The 22,856-nt window shown below is 36.7% G+C and overlaps 1 protein-coding gene across 1 annotated transcript; it reads left to right on the top strand.

Moving 5' to 3' along the window:
• Window positions 1–269: 269 nt before the first annotated feature.
• Window positions 270–1,432, top strand: LOC101707472 (olfactory receptor 7A10). Its single transcript, XM_004869652.2, has one exon. The coding sequence runs from the start codon at window positions 389–391 to the stop codon at window positions 1,430–1,432; it is 1,044 nt and encodes a 347-aa protein (XP_004869709.2). The 5' UTR covers window positions 270–388.
• Window positions 1,433–22,856: the final 21,424 nt, after the last annotated feature.

The raw sequence follows: 22,856 nt of genomic DNA, 5'->3' as shown, positions 1-22,856 counted from the left end.
ACCTTGCTTGTGCATTCAGTAAAAATAATACTCCCTCTTTCCTTTCTCCTTCTGAATTTGTATATTTTCCTTCATAGTAACTGTTGCCAAGTGACATGTTAAGTGATTATTTCTTCACCTACTTCTACTTTCTTGTATTATTCTTCCTCAGCAGAAACTAAGAATATTTATTTTTCTAGTACTAACCAATCATTTCCTGGAACCTGATGATCACTAAATTATATTCCTCAAAGGCAGGGAGAAATTCAAACTTTTGAAAATTCATCCTCTTTATAAGAGGTGGGTGTGAGATAGGTGTTCAAAATAAAAAGTGGCAAGGGGGATCATCTATAGGGACACAGATCCATACACAAAGCATAGGAATTCATGTCTTAACCATAGAATATATATGATAGCATTTCCATCAAGTTGTTACTACATAACTGTGTCATTTAACTTTTTATTATTTTTTAGTTACATCAATCCAATGAGGACACAGAACAAGACACAAATTTCGGCATTTCTTCTGGGAATTTCAGAGGACCACAGATTACAACCTGTTCTCTTTGGGCTGTTCCTCTCCATATACTTGGTCACAGTGCTAGGGAACCTGCTCATCATCCTGGCTATTATCTCACATACTCACCTGCATACACCTATGTACTTCTTCCTTTCCAATCTGTCCTTTGTGGACATCTGTTTCACCTCCACCACTGTACCAAAGATGCTGGTGAACATACACTCTCAAAACAATACCATAACATATAAAGGCTGTATCACCCAAATGAATTTTTTTTTAATCTTTTCGGTGGTAGACATATTTCTGCTGACTGTGATGGCCTATGATCGCTTTGTGGCCATCTGTCAACCCCTGCATTACATGGTCATTATGAATCCCCGGTTCTGCGGATTGCTGATTTTGGTGTCCTGGACTGTGAGCATCCTGCATGCCTTGGTGCAAAGCTTAATGGTGTTGTGGCTGGTCTTTTGCATAGACTTGGAAATCCCACATTTTTTCTGTGAACTTAATCAGGTAGTCCACTGTGCCTGTTCAGACACTTTTCCTAATGATATAGTGATATACCTTGCAACTGTCCTAATTGCCTGCTGTCCCTTTGCTGCCATCCTATACTCTTACTCCAAGATAGTTTCCTCCATATGTGCAATCTCTTCAGCTCAGGGGAGATATAAAGCATTTTCCACCTGTGTCTCTCACCTCTCAGTTGTATCCTTATTTTATGGCACAAGCCTAGGTGTGTACCTTAGTTCTGCTGCCACTGAAAACTCTCACTCAGTTGCAACAGCCTCAGTGATGTACAGTGTGGTCACACCCATGCTGAACCCCTTCATCTACAGTCTGCGGAATAAAGACATTAAGAGCTCCCTGAAAAGACTCTTCAGAAGGGTAACTGAAAATGTGCCCATTGTCCTGAGACTGAATAAAAGCCCATGATTGCTGAACTCAATGCCTCAAAACCAGAACTGTATTTGTAATTTTTTGTGAAAATAGAATTTACTCATTCTGTTTTCTTTCTGGAGTTTTCATTTCTTTGATTTTTATATTCCCTATACAATTTATGTAATTTCCTTGATTGTAATTTCTGCTCTTTCTTCCATCCAAATTTCTCCAGTTTGTCATTTCCCAACTTTTCCAATGTTATTACCATCTCAGGATCAGAAATAATTGGAAAATCATCTCTTTACTATAGGACTTTTTTTTTTTGCTTAAATTCTTTTATTTGAACATTTTAGGTATACAATATATTTACATTTATCATTGGGTACTTGTACCTGTATATGATGTATCTTGGTTCTTATTTTTTCCCCATTTCCTGTGTGCCCTTCACCCCCTCCTCCCTTCCCTGTTTACATAGACTTTGGTTCCATTTTTTTTCTTTTCTCTTAATTTTTCCTTTCCCTTCTTTCCTTTCCTCTTCCCAGTTCCCCTAACTCTTTGGACCTTTTCTTCCTATTTAAAATTATCAATTATTCATTTTAATCCTTATTTACACTTTCAGTTTCTCACACTAGAGAAACTATTCAGTATTTACACATGTGTGTCCTATTTATTTCACTTAAGAGTATGGCCTCAATATGCATCCATTTAGCTATAAATGTCTCTAGTTTCTCATTCTTTATGGCTGAGTAGTACTCCATTTTATAAAAAAAGACAACTTTTTGAAGAATATGTCTTCAGTAGGAACATTTCTTTTAAAATATCATATCATACTCATCTATTTTCCTTTTATTAAAAGTAGTCTTAAGTTGGAGAAACATGAAAAAACTGAATTCAACAACAAAAACAATTAATATATGTTTATGTTGGTAGCAATTCCGAGATCACCATTTTTGGTTTGTGTGTTTATCATTCCTTCATGGTTCACTTCCTTATCCTTTCTTTCTGGTGCTATAAACCTTAGCATACTAGATTGTTTTATAGCTTCTCACTGAGTTTTATTCTAATCTTAGGATCTATTTCTATTTCACCTCAATGCCCATGTTGCCTACAGTAGTCACAGGAAAAACAGCTCCCACAGGTATCAACTCCACTATTTTTCCCAAGTGGCTATTTTTATATTCAAAACATTATTTTTAAAATGATAAAAATATGAAAAAGGATGAATAGGTTAATTTTTTTCTTAAGAGTCAGTCACTGGAAGAGAGGAAGGTAGACGTAAGGTCTAAAAGGTCAATGCCAGGGACTATTGATTTGTTGAAACATTTTTTGTATTTAGTTTTATTTTGATTAAGTGGTATTAGTTGTACATATCATTGAGGTCCAGAGTGCTATTTTCAAATGTGGATATACTCTAAGTGAATCAAATCCAGCACCCTTTATCCACCCTTTTACTCCTCCTACTTCAAGTGTATACATATGTTTTACAGTCAAGCAGACTATTTTATTGTAAGGGTCAATATATTAGAGATAAAATGTGGTATTGTGCTTTTTGAATTTGGCTTATTTTACCTAGAAAAATATCCTCCAGTTCCAATCAGGTTGCCACAAATAACAGGATTTCATTTTTTTCTGTTTTAATAACACTGTATTATATGTGTATACCATATTGGTTTCATCTGGTGATGGGCATCTAGGTTGATTCCATATTTTACTTGTTGTAAAGAAGGCTTCAATAAACATAGGTGTAAAAGTGTCTTTTTGCCCTGCTGATTTCATTTCATTTTATCAGTGTTAATATTCTGATTGTGATGTTGTACCACAGTTTTCTCAGTGTTACCATACTGGAAACTGAGATAAGGTTATGCAGGTTTCTCTGTCATTTTTACTACTGTGTAATAACATAGTTATCTCAAAATAAAAACTTTAATTGGAGTTATAAAGGAAAATAGTAAAACAACTCAGCAAGTTGAGTTTTTTCCTACTGGCTTAAAACACTAAAAGTTTAATTATTAATCTTATGCATGTCTGATTTGGGTTGGTCTGGAACTCTATGGTGCTATGATTTTGTTGCCATTGTATAACTCTGGCTAACAGAATCCCCAAGAGAAATTTTGTGGATTTTAATATATGGTATTTTTAAATTTTTTATTTTATTCATTAAGTTTATTGGTACTTTTCAGGTATACATTATGATCGCATTCATCACTTGGAATTTATACCAGTACATGAAATATCTTGGTTCTTATTTTTGCCCAATCCCCTTCTCTCTTGCAACTCCCCCCCTCCCTATTTACCAAGACTTTGTTTCCATTTTTTTCCTTCTTTATTTTCATTTTTTTCTTTCCCTTCTTTCTTTTCCCCCACCCCACCTCAGTTCTCCTTCCTCTTTGAATATTATTTTCCTATTTCACATTATCTACTATACATTTTAGTTCTCATTTATACTTTCAGTTTTTCACACCAGAGAAATAATTTAGTATTTACACATGCATGATTTATTTATTTCACTTAAGAATATGGCCTCAAGATGCATCCATTTAGCTATAAATGTCTCTAGTTTATTTTTCTTTATGGCAGAGTATTACTCCATTCTATAAAAAACACTATATCTTCTTTATTCAATCACCAGTTAATGGACATTTGAACTGTTTCCAAGATTTAGCTATTACAAACTGTGCTGCTATAAACATGGGTGTGCATATATCGCTGTGGTATGATGCTTTTATTTCTTTTGGGAACATTCCCAGGAGGGGAATAGCTGGATCAAATGGGACTTCTAATTCTAGTTTTTGAGGAATTTCCACATTGATTTCCACAGTGGTTTCACCAGTCTACACTCCCACCAACAAGAAGAAGAGTTCCTTTTTCCCCAGAGCCCCGCCAGCATTTGTTACTGGTTGATTTCTTACTAGAAGCCATTCTGTCTGGAATGAGAAGGAATCGCAGAATTGTTTTAATTTGGATCGCTTGAATGACCAGTGATGATGAACATTTTTTATATGTTTATTTCCTGCTTCTACTTCATCATCTGAGAAATGTATATTCATTTCAGATGCTCATTTATGGATTCGGTCTTTAAATTTGGGGGTTCTGGTTTTTTTAAAGTACTTTATATTTTCTAGATAGTAGCCCTTTGTCTGAGAAATAGCTGGTAAAAATTTTCCCCACAATGTAGGTTGTCTCTTCACTCTGTTGGTGTCTCTTGCTGTGCAGAATCTTTTTAATAAGATTAGATCCCTATTGCTGATTCTTTGTAAGAGTCCCCATGTGACTATTGAGTTGCACACAAGTCATTCTCCAAAATAGACCACATGCTAGCTCATAGCACATGTTTAAGTAAATGTAAAAGAACTGAAGTCACCCCCTGTGTATTATCAGACCATAGTACAATAGAATTGGAGATCAATAACATAAGAAACCACAAAACCCCAACAAACACATGGAAATTGAATAACAATCTCCTGAACAACCAATGGGTCACAGAAGAAATTAGACAGTTTCTACAAGTATATGAAAATGCCAGTACACCACACAGGAATCTACAGGACACAATGAAAGCAGTTCTATGAGGGAAATTCATAGCAGTGAATGCCCATATTAGGAAAACAGAGAGAACCCAAATAAACAATGAAATGCAGAAGCTCAAGCTCCTAGAAAAAGAAGAGCATAACAAACACAAAGCTCATACAAGAGAGGAAATTATAAAGATCAGAGAAGAAATCAATGCAATGGAGACTAAGAGAATGATACCAAAAAATCAATGAATCAAAGAGCTGGTTTTTCAAAAGAATAAATAAAATTGATAAACATTCAGCCAACCTTATCAAAAAAAAGAAAGAAAAGGCTGAAATCCATGTAATTAAGAATGAAAAAAGTGAAGTCACAACAGATCCACCAGAAATCCAGAGGCTCATCAATACCTATTTGGAGAACCTGTACTCTAATAAAATGGAAAACACAGAATAAATGGACAGATTCCTAGATATATACGAATTGCCAAAGTTAAATGAAGAGGATATAGAAATTCTAAACACCCCAATTACAATGAGTGAAATTGAAAATGTAAAAAAAAAATTACCAACAAAGGAAATCCCAGGTTCTGATGGCTTCACTGCTGAATTCTACAAGACATTTAAAGAAGAACTATCACTATTACTCTTTAAACTCATCAAGGAAATTGAAAGGGAAGCAAGGCTTCCGAATTCATTCCAGGAAGCAAGTGTTACTTTGATTCCAAAACCAGGGAAAGACCCAACCCAAAAAGAGAACTACAGGCTAATCTCCTTAATGAACATAGATCCAAAAATCCTCAACAAGATACACGCAAACAGAATACAGAGGGTCATCCAGAAGATCATATACCCTGACCAAGGTGGATTTATCCCAGGGATTCAAGGATGGTTCAACATACCTAAATCAATAAATGTAATGCACTATATTAACAAAGCCAAGGACAAAAATCATATAATCATCTCAACAGATGTAGAAAAAACATACAACAAAACCCAACATGCACTTATGATAAAAATCCTACACAAAATTGGAATAAGAGGTCTTTATCTCAGCCTGATTAAGGCTGTCCATGAAAAACCAACACCCAACATCATACTAAATGGTCAAAAACTGAAAATTTTCACGCTAAAATCAGGAACAAGACAAGGATGCCCATTATCACCACTCCTGTTCAATATAGCTCTGGAAACATTATCCACAGCAATTAGAAAAGAGAAAGAAATAAAAGGAATACAGATAGGAAAAGAAGTTAAATTGTAATTATTTGCTGATGATATGATACTTTATATAGAAGACCCAAGAAACTCCGCCAAAAGACTTCTAGACTTAATTCACAGATTCAGTAGAGTAGCTGGATACAAGTTCAATACTCAAAAAACAATAGCCTTCTTGTACACAAATAACAGACTTGCTGAGAGGGAAATTAGTGAAATAACCCCTTTTACAATAGCATCCAAAAAAATGAAATATCTAGGAATCAGTCTAACAAAGGAAGCAAAAGATCTCTACACTGAAAACTACAGCACTCTGAAAAAAGAGGTCAAAGAGGATATGAGAAAATGGAAAGCCATCCCTTGTTCCTGGGTAGGAAGAACCAATATAGTGAAAATGGCCATAATTCCAAAACTGCTATATAGATTTAATGCAATGCTGATTGAAATTCCAACAATACATTTCACAGGACTAGAGAAAACAATGCAAAAATTCACTTGGAACCAGAAGAAAGCTAGAATAGCAAAAGCAATTTTAGGCAACAGAGACATGGCAGGAGGTATCACAATCCCCAACTTGAAACTATACTACAAAGCTACTGTGATAAAAACAGAATGGTACAGGCAAAGAAACAGACCTGAGGATCAGTGGAATAGATTAGAAGATGCAGAAACAACTCCAGACATAATCAGCCTCCTCATCTTTGACAAAGGAGCTAACCACTGTCATTGGAGGAAAAATAGCCTATTTAATAAATGTTGTTGGGAAAACTGGATTTCAACCTGCCAAAGATTAAAACTAGACCCATATATGTCACCATGCACCAAACTAAGATCGAAGTGGATTAAAGATCTAAATATTAAGACAGCAACACTAAACTTGCTGGAAGATAAGTTAGGTAGAACTCTTGAAGACATTGGCATAGGAAGACACTTTATGAACAAAACCTCAGTAGCTTGGGAATTAGCAAAAAGAATCAACAATTGGGATCTCATCTTATTAAAAAGCTTCTGCACTGCAAAAGAAACCACCAACAGAGCTAACAGACAACCTACAATGTGGGAAAAATTTTATAGCAGTTGTACCTCAGACAAAGGACTACTATCAAGAATATATAAAGAACTGAAAAAAATCAGAACCCCCAAATGTAAAGACCCAATTCAAAAATGGGCATCTGAAATGAACAGACATTTCTCAGACAAAGAAATAAAAGCACCAAATAAACATATGAAAAAATGTTCAACATCACTGGTCATTTGACAGATGCAAATGAAAATAACAATGAGATTCTATGTCACCCCAGAAAAAATGGCTGCTATCAAGAAATCAACCAACAACAAATGCTGGCAGGGCTGTGGGGAAAGAGGAACCCTGCTCCACTGCTGGTGGGAGTGTAGACTGGTGCAACTGCTGTGGAAATCAGTATGGAGATACCTCAAAGAACTAGGACTAGAAGTCCCATTTGACCCAGCTATTCCCCTGTTGGGTATCTTCCCAAATGAATTAAAAGAATTATACCACAGCAGTATATGTGCACCCATGTTTATAGTGGCATAGTCTATAATGGTGAAAGCTTAGAAACAGCCCCATTGCCCATCAACTGGAAACTGGATAAAGATGATGTGGGGTTTTTTATAAAATGGAATACTACTCAGCCATAAAGAATGAGAAACTAGAGACATTTATAGCTAAATGGATGCATATTGAGCCCATACTTTTAAGTGAAATAAATAGGACACAAGTGTGTAAATACCGAATAGTTTCTCTGGTGTGAGAAACTGAAAGTGTAAATAAGGATTAAAATGATTGAAATGAGTAACTGATAATTTTAAATAGGAAGAAAAGGTCCAAAGGGCTAGGGGAAATGGCAGGGGAAGGGGATAGGAAAGAAGGGAAAGGAAAAATTATAAGAAAAGGAAAAAATGGAAACAAAGCCTGTAAATAGGTAAGCATGGAGGGGGTGAATGGAGCACAGGGAATGGGGGAAAAATAAGAACCAAGATGCATCATGTACAGGTAGAAGTACCCAATGATAAATGTAAACGTACTGTATCTCTAAAATGTACCAATAAAAGAATTTAAGAGAAAAAATAATGGGACCAGAGTGTATGTAAGTAAATTCTTGGATATAATTATTATAGACACTTCAGTTAAGTAAAAATATTATAGGAAGTCAGACAGGGCTAGGCCTTCAAGGGAGTCAGTACAGAGGTAGAAAATACATTACAACTGTGGTTGGAGGTCCATCTGTTAAAGGCCAGACCTCAAGATAAAGACAGATTGATCAGACCTACATGCCTTTGCAAGGGATAAACAATAAATTGAAGATTGTACTATAATTGGTATCACCTGATCCAATAAAGTCTAGACAGACATCAGTCACCCAGGTGGCTGACCATGACCTCTTGATCCAGCTGTTCCTAAAAAAGTTCTTGTTTTTTCCTTGTACATTTACTATGTGACCTGCTTCCACATTAGATCAATATTACCTAAATGGCTATACTTATAATCTTATTAGTTGATCATAGTTTTGACCCACATTGTACTCACTTCATAATTTTGTAACCACCTTGTGATTTTGCTCTACAAAACTTCCTGTGAGAAGTGGGCTCTTTGGCAGCCCACTTTCAGGTCCCCTTCTGTCTCTCGAGAGCTATCTCTCTACATACATTTTTCATACTCTTAACATCCATTGTTCCTTAGAATTTATTCTTCAATTATGAGGAACACAAACTTGGTGTATCTGACATCTAGCAGGTTGGGAATTATAATATTCCCCCTATATCATAATGATATTAATAAAGACATTCAACAATTATAAGAAGTAATTAGTCCTCTAGCTCACCATGGACAACATTTTTCTAAAAGTCTTGTTACTGTGTGCAATTCCTACATTAGTGATAGTGTGTTTATGTCTAGATGTAGGTATGTACTTATTTATTTCTTGACTTTTCTACTTGTTTCTGAAAATCTACTTAGAATTACAATAGTCAAAAATTTAAAGAATTTTAGACATATCTTGAATTTTATTTTTTTTAGTTTCTTTGATAGTATTTTTAATTTAAAAATAAAATTTTAACTAATCAAAACATAAAAATGGCCTTATGGGGAAAAAAAAGGCTGTCTTTCTTCCAGTGAGGGTATTTGGCTCCTTTGTCAAAGAAGAGGTTGCTGAATATGTCTGGAGTTGTTTCTCCATATTCTAATGTATTCCATTGATCCTTGAGACTATTTCTTTGCCAATACCATGCTGTTTTTATCAAAGTAGTTTGTAGTATAGTTTCAAGTTGGGGATTATGATACCCTCTACCTTGTCTTTGTTGCCTAGAACTTCTTTTGCTATTCTAGTTCTCTTCTGGTTCCAAATGAATTTTTGTATTGTTTCTCTACTTCTGTGAAATATGCTATTGGAATTTTGATCAGGATTGCACTGAATCTATATAGCAATTTTGGAAGTACCACCATTTTCATCATATTGATTCTTCTTACCCAGTAACAGAGTATGTCTTTCCATTTTCTGATATCCTTTTCGATCTCTTTTTTCAGATTGCTGTAGTTTTTAGAGTAGAGGTCTTTACTTCCTTCATTAGATTGATTCCTAGGTATTTCATTTTTGGGTGGTGTTATTGTGAAAGGAGTTGTTTCCTTGATTTCCCTCTCAGTGAGACTGTTATTCGTGTACAGGAAGGCTGTTGATTTTTGAGTGTTCACTTCATATCCTAATACACTACTGAATTTGGTTGTTAAATTTTGGAGTCTTTTGGTGTAGTTTTTGTGTTCTTCTATATAGAGTATCATATCATCAGCAAATAGTGACAGTTTAACTTCTTCCATTCTTATCCTTATTCCTTTTCTTTCTCTAATTGCTCTGACTAATGTTTCCAGAACTATATTGAATAGGAATGATGATAGTTGACATCCTTGTCTTGTTGCTGATTTTAGAGTAAAAGATTTCAGCTTTTGATTATTTAGTACAATTTTGGCTGTTTGTTCATCATAGATGGCTTTCATCAGATTGAGATAAAGACTGTATATTTCAATGTCTTATAGGATTTTTTTAAATCAAGAATAGTTGTTGGAAGGCTGGGGATTTAGCTCAGTGGTGCCACTGCCTGCCTCACAAGAGCAAGGTCCTGGAGTCAATCCCTGGTACCAGAAAAAAAAAAGGGCCAGGGATTTACTCAGGGGTTCTGCCCCCTGCCTCACAAGTGCAAGGTCCCTTTGATCCCTAGTACCAAAAAAAAAAAACAAAAAAAGAATAGTTGTGGGGCTGGGTGTGGTGATGCATGCCTGTAATCCCAGCAGTCATGAGGCTGAGGCAGGAGGATCACCTCAAGTTCAAGGCCAACCTGGGCTATGTAGTGAGTTCAGGGCCAGCCTGAACTACAAAGGGAAACCCTGCCTCACAAAAAAAGAGAATATTGTTGGATTTTGTCAAATGTTTTTTCCACATCTATTAAGATGATCGTGTGGTTTTTGTCCTTGAATCTGTTACTATAATGTATTATAATTTATTGGTTTACATATGTTGAACAGTCCTTGCATCCCTGGGATGAATGTCACTTAGCCAGGGTGTATGGTCTTCTTAATGATCTCCTGCACTCTGTCAGTATCATATTCAGGATTTTTGCATCTATGTTCTTTAGGGAGATAAACCTGTAGTTCTCTTTTTTTAGATCTTTCTCTGATTTTGTTATCAAGGTAATGTTTGCTTTCAGGAATGAATTTGGAAGTATTGATTCCTTTTTAATTTTATTGAAGAGTTTGAGAAGCAGTGGCATTAGCTCTTCTCTAAATATCTTGTAGAATTCAGCAGTGGAAGCATCTGGACCTGGACTTTCTTTGTTAGTAAGTTTTTAATTACATTTTCAATTTCATTTATTAATATTGGTTGTTTAGAATTTTCATATCTTCTTGGTTGGTCATAGTTTTGTTTTTCTGTTCTTTGGTACCAGGGATCGAACTCGGATCCTTGCACTTGCAAGGCAGGCGGTGGAACCACTGAGCTAAATCCCCGGCCCCATATCTTCTTGGTTCAACTTTGGTAATTCATATGTATCCAAGAATCAGTCGATTTCTTCTATGTTTCCCATCTTATTGGAGTAAAGGTTCTCAAAATAAGTATTGATGATCCTCTGGATTTCTGCTGGATCTATTGTAATTTCACCCTTTTCATTCCTAATTGCATGGATTTGAGCCTTTTCTTTCTTTTTTTCGATAAAGTTGGCTAAGGGTTCCTTTTTTTGATGAAGTTGGCTAAGGGTATTTATTCTTTTGAAGAACAACTCTTCAATTCACTGATTTTTTTGCATCATTTTCTTAGTTTCCATTGCATTGATTTCTGCTATTATTTTATAATTTCCCTGCTTGTACAACTTTGGGTTTGTCTCACTCTTCGTTTTCTAGGAGCTTGAAGTTCAGCATTAGGTTGTTTATTTGTGCTTGCTGTGTTTTCCTAATATGGTCATTCACTGCTATTAATTTCTCTCATAGGACTGCTTTCATTGTGTCCCATAAATACTGGTATGTTGTATTGGCATTATCACTTAATTATAGAAATTGTCTAATTTTTTCTTTAATTTCCTCTGTTACTCATTCATTGTTCAGGAGGGTGTTGTTCAATTTCCATGTGTTTGTGAATTTTTTATGGTTTCTTCTGCTATTGATCTCCAATTTTGTTGTTCTATAGTCTAACAATGTACAGGGAATGCCTTCAATTCCTTTGCATTTACTTAAGCATGTTCTATGAGCTAGCATGTGGTCTACTTTGGAGAATGACCTGTGTGCAACTGAGAAGAATGTGTATTCTGATTTTGTGGGGTGGAACTCTCTGTAGGCATCTATTGAGTCTATTTGTTCAAAAGTTTGGTTCATTTCTAGTATTTTGTTGTTGATTTTTTTTTATCTAATTGATCCATCTATTTGTGACAGCAGGGTATTGAGGTTCCCCACTACTATTGCATTAGAGCTTATTTGGTTATTCATGTCTGTTAATATTTGTTTTATATAGTTGGATGCACTAGTATTTGGTGCATATATATTTATGATTGAAATCTCTTCCTCTTGGATTGTTCTCTTTGCAAGGATGTAGTGACCATCTTTGTCTCTCTTAATTAGTTTTGGTTTGAAATCCATTTCATCTGCAAATAGGATAGCTATCTCTGCTTTTTTCCAGGTTCCTCTCACATGAAGCATTGTTTTCCCTCCTTTTACTTTCATTCTATGAATTTCTCTTTGAATTAAGTATGTTTCTTTTATACAGAATATTGTTGGATTTTGTATCTTGATCAAGTCTTCCAGTCTATTTCTTTTGATTCATAAATTGAGGCCATTAACATTGATGGTTATAACTGATATGTACTGACTTATCCTTACCATACTTCCCTGTTGTTGGCTCTTTTATTTTTAAATTTTCCCCCTTTGCATCTAATTTCTTGCCTTGCCTAACTGCTTCAGTCTGTTGGGCTTCATGGAATTGTGACCCTCATTGTCTTTTTCTAGGATAGAGTTTGGAATTTTTTGTCATGCTGGTTTTGTATTCATGAAGTTCCTCAGATGTTTTTTGTCATGAAAGTATCTTTTTTCCCATCAATTTTAAAAGATAGTTTTGCAGGATACCTCAGTCTGGGTTGGAGGTTGATTTCTTGTAGAGCTTGAAATACTTCACTACAGGCTTTTCTTGCCTTGGGGATTTGCATTGAGACGTCTGCTGTGATTCTGATAGGCCTTCCTTTGTATGTGATTTGTTTCTTTTCTCTAACTTCTTTTAGTATTTTGTTTTTCTGTTGAATTTCTGGGATCTTGACTATTATATGTCTATATGTAGATTACTTTGATCATGGCTAATTGTTGTCCTATATTCCTCATTTATCTATATGTTGAATTCTTTTCCTCTACTTGGGAAGTTTTCTGTCATTGTTTCTGTGAACAGTTTTTTTTATGTCATTGGAACTATCTCCTACTTTTTCATTGACTCTGATCAGTCTTATGTTATTCTTCTTGCTATTTTTAAGAAATCTCTCTTTCAATGGTCACTAACCACAATCCTGTCTTCTATCTCTGATATTCTGTCCTCATACTGGCTCATTCTCCTTGTGTACTTTCAATGGAGTTTTAAATCTCCTGGATATCTGTTTGAATCTGTTGCATGGATTCCATTTCTTTCCTGTGCTGAGCATTCATTGCTTCCATCATATTCCTGAGCTCCTCTATTTTTTTTATCTGTTTCTTTTCTAGAGTCACTAAGCATTTCTTTCATTCTAGTCACCATCTCTGTAGTTATCTTGGAAATTATGTTTTGATTTTTTCTAGGGCCTCATTTATTTGTTTTGCTACTTCCTGTGTTATCAGTTCAGTGTCCAGATGGTTGGCTTTTAGGTTGTTCCACCTTGTTGCCTCCTGGATTTGCCTTTGATGAGTTGGAAGTCTGGGTTTTCATCCTGGGGGGGGGGGGGTCGTCTTGATTAGATGTCTTCTCATTTTAATTTTTTGTTGTTGGTGGTGATTTTACTTTAATTCTTGGGTTGATACTTCTATATTACTTATTGAAAGTATCTTTATTGCTAGTATTTAGAACCCATAGGGTATGATTACTTCTCAGAGGTGTCTTCTAGGTATAGCTGGTCTTTGGGTTTTGAGTCTGTAATGACCCTGAGGCAATCTCAGTTTTGGTATACCAGGAAGGACAACTGACTAGAGCAATAATTTCACCTTGGCCAAAGTAATACAATCAGCATCAACAATAGCATCAAACACAGCTTAGAAAATGACAAATTATTGTAACTATTAATCTGTCATATTTAACCACATGTACTAGACTCGTGGCTATATATCAAAATCAAAGACCAACCAGAAATATGTTTTTAGTAAATAAGCCCTTCAATATAGTAAATTTACTATCCAGGAAGAAGACTTAGCAGGAGTAGGGGGCGATAGAGAGATAGAAGGAGAGAGATAGGTTAGAAATGGGGCTGGAGGACATAGGAAGATCATGCAAGTTTTGGAAACTGGTGAAGACAGGAGGAAAAGAGAGAAAGAAAGAACAAAAGCAAGAACAGAACAAACTAACACCAATAGGAAAACTAGAAACTATTCACTCTCCTATAAAAATAAGGACAATCAAGAAAAAAAGAAAAGAAAAGAGAAAGTAAAACCAACTCAAAATAGGACAGGAACAAATGAATAATAAGAAGATGAAAGGAACTGGAGAAGGAAGAAAAAAAGGAAAAAAGTGGGATGCTTGAGGGTATGTCTCTGCTGTGATGGGTAGACAATGTGGGCAGCAGCATTCAGATCCAAGTCAATTAATCTCAGTGAACCAGCCATATTCCACTGGGATTCAGGCTGGCTTCTGGCTATGAGGCCAGAATTGAGCTCCCTGACCTACTGTGGGTTTGAACTCTGCGCTGTTCTACTGCTGGTTCAAACTGCCCTTCCTGAAGTGAGTCCAGGTTCTGGTAGGAGGTGTTGAACCCACCAACTCAAGAGCCACTGTAATCTGCTGCATGTTTATTGCAGAGACTCTCTTCACTCTCACTGTGGGCTTCAATTTTCAACCACAAGGCTCAGAGAGGCCCTCTCTCTGCTGCTCAACACTGCTCTATCTTCTTGAGCTCATAAAAATGACCTTTCTGGCCCCTTTCTTCTGTGCTGATCCAGATCCCTAAGGCAGTCTTTCAGGCCTGAGGTGCCACAGTCCAAATGGGACAGGCCCTTGGTAGCTGTGTGGTCTGGCCAGGGCAGCAGGGTAGGAGTAGTTTGGCTTGAGATAGATAGTAAGTGGTTGTTGAGATGAAGTCAGGGGCAGAGAGGAGGTATCCCAGACTCTGGGCTTGAGATAAAGAGAGATTATGGGAGCTACTGTGAGACCTAAGTGACTCCATTCTAAAATTTGGTGGCATAAATTTCAGTTCTAAGAAAAACCACAAGATGTATTTTGACCACCTGCATGTGATAGTGTTCAGCCGTCCCCTAGCAACAGCTAATCAGTAGTTAGCAACCGTTTGCAGCTTGGGTGCGCAAGGCACAATCAATCAGGTTTAATTGCCAATCTAGAACCTTGCTGTAACCACTATAAAAACCCCTGCTGATTTGGAGTCGGGGCTCTCAATCTTGACCCGCTGTGGCGGTGACGGTTGGGAGTCCCTGCTCGAGCTTGAATAAATGACCCTCGTGTGTTTACATCGGAATTGGCTCCTTGGTGGTCTTTGGGGACCTCGAAATCTGGGCACAACAATACAGAGTGCAGCAGCAAAGGGGATACAAGATCAGCTATAAGCACAGTTGTGTCCCAGGGATAATTAGAGTGGCTGACATCTTGGTTAAGATGTCTCACCCTATGTAAAGGTGCAAATTTCCAATGATGAATGTCATTATATTGTATACCTAAAATGTACCAATGATTAGAATGAATAATCGATAATGTAAAATAGGAAGAAAAGGTCCAAAGGGGTAGGGGTAGTGGGAGGGGCAGGGGAAAGGAAAGATGTAGGGGACAGGGGAAGGGGACGTTACCAGAACCTCTGCAGTTAGTCCTGGTCTCCTGTGAGCCACGGCAGCACATGGCGAATTACAGGAAAGGTAGAAAAATGAGACCGAGAAGAAGCTGAGCTTTGGGTCTGATCAGTGCTGCTCTGGGCGGCAAAGACAAAGCCCCCAGCTTACCACACCTTTTATTCAGTACATCGGGAGAAACAAATGTAACAAATGACTTGCAGAGAGTTCAATAGTTCACATTGGGATAAACAAGGTGTAACGGAAGGCTTGCAGAGAGTTCAGTACATCTCCGGCAAACAAGATGTTAATCAGTCCAAGAACAATGAGGAACTGAGCAGATGTTTGTTCTCCCAGGATGTTTCTTGTCCTGGAGAATCACAGCATCACTGGATCACTGAAGTCTCAGTTGTGACCGGAGGCCAAACTGGAGTTATTCTGTAGCTGGGCTGTAGGCAAGAGAACTAGGCTAACCAAATGATTTATCCCTAGAATTATGTAGCATTGCTCCCAACAGAAAGAAGGGAAAGGAAAAATGATGAGAAATGGAAATAAAGTCTCTGTAAATAGGGAAGGGTGGAGGGTGTGAAGGGAGGTCTAGGAATCGGGAAAAGATAAGAACCAAGATGCATTATGTAAAGGTACAATTCCCAATGAGAAATGGAATTGTGTTGTATACCTACAATGTACCAATAAAAGATTAAAAAAAAAGATGTCTCGCCCTAAAAGGAGGATGAGGTAAGTGGAAATGACTAACAATGAGTGTGGGAAATGACATTGACCCAATTGTAACTAGACTGGGGTAGGGAGAGGGTTAAAGGTCTTGAGCTTGCCATCAATTTCCACAACAGTAGTTGAGCCTGGAAAGAATAGTCCTTGGAAAGAAGGAAGGTGGAATGAGTGGCTCCTGTATTAAGAAAGGGATGGACTTACCTTCTACCATAAGAGTTACCCAGACTTTGGCATCCAAGATAGTCTAGGGCCTCTGCAGCCTCTGGGCAAAATCAGTCTTTGGTGGCCAGGCCAAGAAGGTCTGGGAAGGAGCTGGTTGGGAGTCACTGGAGTCATAGTCTAGAAGTGGCAGGGGCTTCATATGGCAGAGACCACCATCTGCAGCTCAGAAACGTGTTGCTTTTGACCTTAAAGGTCAGGTTGATTAGCTCCTGCTGTGAGGTTTGAGGGCCAATCTCCAGTTCCTGTAGTTTTATTTTTTTAATGTGTGGGGGATTCTGTCTGATAGTTTTAGTTTGGATCTTCTTTTTTTTTCTTTTTTTTAAAATTAATTTTATTGGTACATTTTATTGGTGCACTGTAGGTATACAATTCTTTTATATTTATCATTGGGTGTTTGTACCTGTACATGATATATCTTGGTTCTTATTTTTTCCCCCATTACCTTTGCACACTTCAACCCCTCCACCCTTCCCTATTTACATAGATTTCATTTCCATTTTTTTCTTTTTTCATAGTATTTCCTTTCCCTCTTTTCCTTTCCCCTTCCCCTCCCTTCTTTGGACTTTTTTCCTATTTCAAATTAACAATTATTCATTTTAATCTTTTTAACTCTTGTTTGCACTATCAGATTCTCACACTAGTGGAACTATTTGGTATTTACACATGTGTGTCCTATTTATTTCACTTAAGAGTATGGCCTCGATATGCATCCATTTAGCTATAAAGGACTCTAGTTTTTCATTCTTTATGGCTGATTAGTACTCCATTTTATTTAAAAAACACATTTTTTTAATACAGTTTCCAGTTGATGCGCACTTGGGCTGCTTCCAAGCTTTAGCTATTACAAACTGTGCTGCTATGAACATGGGTGCACATATATCAGTGCAGTGTGATTCTTTTAATTCATTTGGGAAGATACCCAACAGGGGAATATCTGGTTCAAATGGGACCTCTGGTCCTAGTTCTTTGAGGTATCTCCATACGGACTTCCACAGTGGTTGCACCAGTCTGCACTCCCACCATCAATGGAGAAGGGTTCCTTTCTCCCCACAACCCCTTTAGCATTTGTTATTTGTTGATTTCTTGATAGCAGCCATTTTTCTGGGGTGAGGTGGAATCTCAGTGTTGTTTTCATCTGCATCTCTCGAATGACAAGTGATGTTGAACATCTTTTCATATATTTGTTTGCTGCTTTTACTTCCTTGTCTGAGAAATGTCTGTTCATTTCAGATGCCCATTTTTGAATTGGGTCTTTACATTTAGGGGGTCTGATTTTTTTCAATTCTTTATATATTCTAGATAGTAGTCCTTTGTCTGAGGTAAAGCTGCTAAAAAAATTTTCCTATATTGTAGGTTGTCTGTTAGCTCTGTTGGTGGTTTCTCTTGCAGTGCAGAAGCTTTTTAATAAGATGAGATCCCAGTTGTTGATTCTTTCTGCTAGTTCCCATGATGCTGAGGTTTTGTTCATGAAGTCTTTTCCTATGCCAATGTCTTCAAGAGTTCTACCTAACTTATCTTCCAGCAAGTTTAGTGTTTCTGTCTTAATATTTAGATCTTTAATCCACTTCAAGCTTAGTTTGGTACATGGTGATAGGTATGGGTCTAGTTTCAATCTTCAGCAGGTTGAAATCCAGTTTTTCCAACAACATTTATTAAATAGGCTATCTTTCCTCCAATCATGGTGGTTGGCTCCTTTGTCAAAGATGAGGTGGCTAAGCATGTCTGGAGTTGTTTCTGCATCTTCTAATCTATTCCACTGCTCTTCAGGTCTGTTCCTTTGCCAGTACCATGCTGATTTTATCACAGTAGCATTGTAGTAGTTTCAAGTTGGGGATTGTGATACCCCCAGCCATGTCTCTGTTGCTTAGAATTGCTTTAGGTATTCCTGGTCTCTTATGGTTCCAAATGAATTTTTGGATTGTTTTCTCTAATTCTGTGAAGTATATTGTTGGAATTTCAATTGCATTGCATTGAATCTATATAGTAGTTTTGGAAGTATGTCCATTTTCACTATATTGGTTCTTCCTACCCAGGAACAAGGGATGTCTTTCCATTTTCTTGTATCCTCTTTGATCTCATTTTTCAGAGTACTGTAGTTTTCAGTGTAGAGATCATTTACTTCCTTTGTTAGATTGATTCCTAGATATTTCATTTTGGGGGATGCTATTGTAAAAGGGATTGTTTCCCTAATTTCCCTCTCTACGAGTCTGTTATTTGTGTACAAGAAGGCTATTTTTTTTTGAGTGTTGACCTTGTATCCAGCTACTCTACTGAATCTGTGAATTAAGTCTAGAAGTCTTCTGGTGGAGTTTCTTGGGTCTTCTATATAAAGTATCATATCATCAGCAAATAATTACAGTTTAACTTCTTCCTTTCCTATCTGTATTCCTTTTATTTCTTTCTCTTTTCTAATTGCTGTGGCTAATGTTTCCAGAGCTATATTGAACAGGAGTGGTGATAATGGGCATCCTTGTCTTGTTCCTGATTTTAGTGTGGAAGGTTATCAGTTTTTGACCACTTAGTATGATGTTGGCTGTTGGGTTTTCATAGATAACCTTAATCAGGTTGAGATAAAGACCTTCTATTCCAATTTTCTGTAGGGTTTTTATCATGAATGGGTGCTGGATTTTGTCGAATGCTGTTTCTGCATCTATTGAGATAATATATGGTTTTTGTCCTTGGCTCTGTTAATATGGTGTATTACATTTATTGATTTATGAATGTTGAACCATCCTTGCATCCCTGGGATAAATCCGACTTGGTCAGGGTGTATGATCTTCCTGATGACCCTCTGTATTCTGTTTGTGTGTATCTTGTTGAGGAGTTTTGCATCTATGTTCATTTAGGGAGATTGGTCTGTAGTTCTCTTTTTGGGTTGGGTCTTTCCCTGGTTTTGGAATCAAAGTAACACTTGCTTCCAGGGATGAATTTGTAAGTATTGCTTCCCTCTCCATTTCCTTGATGAGTTTAAAGAGTAATGGTGTTAGTTCTTCTTAAATGTCTTGTAGAATTCAGCAGTGAAGCCATCCAGACCTGGGCATTTCTTTGTTGGTAAATATTTTATTACATTTTCAATTTCACTCATTGTAATTGGGGTGTTTAGAATTTCTATATCTTCTTCATTTAACTTTGGCAATTCATATGTATCTAGAAATCTGCTCATTTCTTCTGTGTTTTCCATTTTATTGGAGTAGAGGTTCTCGAAGTAGGTATTGATGATCCTCTGGATTTCTGTTGGCTCTGTCATGACTTCACCTTTTTCATTCTTAATTGCATGTATTTGTGCCTTTTCTTTCCTTTTTTTGATAAGGTTGGCTAAAGGTTTCTTGATTTTATTTATTCTTTCAAAAAACCAACTCTTTGATTCATTGATTTTTTGTATTGTTCTCTTAGTCTCCATTGCATTGATTTCTGCCCTAATCTTTATAATTTCCTCTCTTGTATGAGCTTTGTGTTTGTTATGCTCTTCTTTTTCTAGGAGATTGAGCTTCTGCATTTCGTTGTTTATTTGAGTTCTCTCTGTTTTCCTAATAGGGGCATTCACTGCTATGAATTTCCCTCATAGAACTGCTTTCATTGTGTCCCATAGATTCCTGTATGTTGTACTGGCATTTTCATTTACTTGTAGAAACTGTTTAATTTCTTCTTTAATTATTTCTGTGATCCATTGGTTGTTCAAGAGGGTGTTATTCAGTTTCCATGTGTTTGTCGGGGTTTTGTGGTTTCTTATATTATTGATCTCCAATTTTATTGCACTATGGTCTGATAATATCCAGGGGATAACTTCAATTCTTTTACATTTACTTAGATATGTTCTATGAGCTAGCATGTGGTCTATTTTGGAGAATGACCTGTGTGCAGCTGAAAAGAATGTGTATTCCGATTTTATGGGGTGGGACATTCTGTAAACATGTATTAAGTCCATTTGTTCAATAGTTTGGTTCATTTCTAGAATTTCCTTGTTAACTTTTTGTCTAGATGATCTCTCTATTTGTGATAGTGGGGTATTGAGGTCCCCCACTACAATTGTGTTAGTGTTTATTTGATTTTTCATGTCTATTAATATTTGTTTTGTATAGTTGGGGACATTTGTATTTGGTGCATATATATTTAGGATTATCATCTCTTCCTCTTGGATTGTTCCCTTCACAAGGATGTAGTGACCATCTTTGTCTCTCTTAATTAGTTTTGGTTTGAAATCTACTTTGTCTGAAAATAAGATTGCTACCCCTGCTTTCTTCTGGGTTCCTGTGGTGTGGAGAACTGTTTTCCATCCTTTTACTTTCGGTCTACGAGTTTCTTTTGGAGTTAGGTGTGTTTCTTGTATACAGCATATTGTTGCATTTTCCTTTTTAATCCATTCTGCCAGTCTATTTCTTTTGATTGGTGAATTGAGGCCATTAACCTTTGTGGTTATAATTGACAGATATTGATTTATCCTTGTCATGATGTTTTACTTCTGTTGGCTCTTTTATTTCTTATTTTTCCCCCTTTTGCTTTAGTGTCTTACCTTTCCCGGTGGCTTCCCTCTGTTGGGCCTCATGGGGTTGTGACCTTCATTGCTTTTTTGTGGGATATTGTTTAGAATTGCTTGTAGTGCTGGTTTGGTGTTCATGAAATTTCTCAGGTCTTCTTCGTAGTGGAAGTATCTAATTTCCCCATCAATTTTGAAAGATAATTTTGCAGGATACAACAGTCTAGGTTGGAAATTATTTTCTTTTAGGACTTGAAATACTTGACTCCAGGCTCTCCTTGATTTGAGGGTTTGTGTTGAGAAGTCTGCTGTGATTCTGATGGGCTTTCCTTTGTAGGTGATTTGTTTCTTTTCTCTAACTGCTTGTAGGATTTTGTTTTTCTGCTGGGTTCCTGGGATCTTGACTATTATATGTCTAGATGTAGATATTTTTTATCTTGTCTAGTTGGAGTTCTATATGCCTCACTTATCTGTATGTCCAGTTCTCTACCTCTGTCTGGGAAGTTTTCCACTATTACTTCTGTGAACAGTTTTTTTATGTCAATTATGCTTTCTCCTGTTTTTTCATGGACTCCTATCAGTTTTATGTTATTCTTCTTTGCATCATCTAGCAGTTGTTGGATTGATTTCTCATGGTCCCTTACTATTTTTAAGAAATCTCTATTTTCATGGTCTCTAAACATAATTCTGTCTTCTATATCTGATATTCTATCTTCAGATTCCCTTAATCTGCTGTGAATACTTTCAGTGGAGTTTTTGATCTCCTGAATATCTGTTTGAATCTGTTTCATGGATTCCATTTCTTTCTTATGTTAGGTGATCATGGTTTCTATTTCTTTCTTATACTAGGTATTCATGGCTTCCAGCATGTTTCTGAGCTCATCTATTTTTTTTATCTGTTTCTGTTCTAGATCCTCTAATCATGTCTTTCACTCTACTCACCATCTCTGAAGATATCTGGGAGATTATTTCTGCTTTGAATTTTTCTAGCACCTCATTCTTCTGTTTTGTTACTTCCTGTGCTATCAGTTCAGGGAATCCAGGTGCTTGGTTATGGGACTTTTCTATCTCATTTCCCCCAGGATTTACCCTTGGTGGGGTGGAAGTCTGAGTTTGTGCCTTGCTTAAATGTCTTCTCATTTTTGTTTTTGGTACTGTCCTTGGTTTAACTCCTGGGTTGATAGTTTGAAATTGCTTACTGTAGGTATCTTTGTTGCTTGTAATTAGAACCCTTATGGAATGATTGCTTCTCAGAGGTGTCTTTCAGATATAGCTGGTCTTTAAGTTTTGAGTCTCTAATGACTCTAAGGCTATCTCATTTTCCTTATACTAGGAAGGTTCATTGACTAGATCAATAACAACACCTTTGCCCAGGTGATACAATCAGCAATACCATTGCATCAAGTACATCTTTGAATATGACATTTTGTGGTAGTTATTAATCTATCTATATTTAGCTGTGTGAAATAAATCAAGATCGAGGACCAACCCAACATATAGTGAATAAACTCTTCAATATAACAACTTTACCCTTTGGGATAGGGAGTTAGAAGGGGTTGAAGAGGGAGGGATAGATGGGAAGAAGGATAGGTGAAGGTTAGCAGTGTGGTCAGAGGACACAGGTGAGGTGGAAAAAGAGAGTACTAGGAAAATAAAGAAGAACTCCGAATGAGGACCAAAACAGGGACAAAAATGGAAGATGAACAATGTGGGAGAGCAAGAGAGTGAGTGTAAGAGAGAGAGAAAGGAAAAAGAAAAGGAAGAAAAAAAGAAAAGAAAAAAAGGAGAAAAAAATATTTGCAAAGAGTAGGGAAAAATATTAAAGATAAGAGG

Source organism: Heterocephalus glaber, unplaced genomic scaffold, assembly GCF_053883595.1.
Source record: "Heterocephalus glaber isolate CG9 unplaced genomic scaffold, H.glaber_assembly_v1.0 deba00001447, whole genome shotgun sequence".
NCBI classification, from domain to species: domain Eukaryota; kingdom Metazoa; phylum Chordata; class Mammalia; order Rodentia; family Bathyergidae; genus Heterocephalus; species Heterocephalus glaber.
Note: the sequence above shows the minus strand (reverse complement) of the source record. Positions and strands in the feature narration are given on the sequence as shown.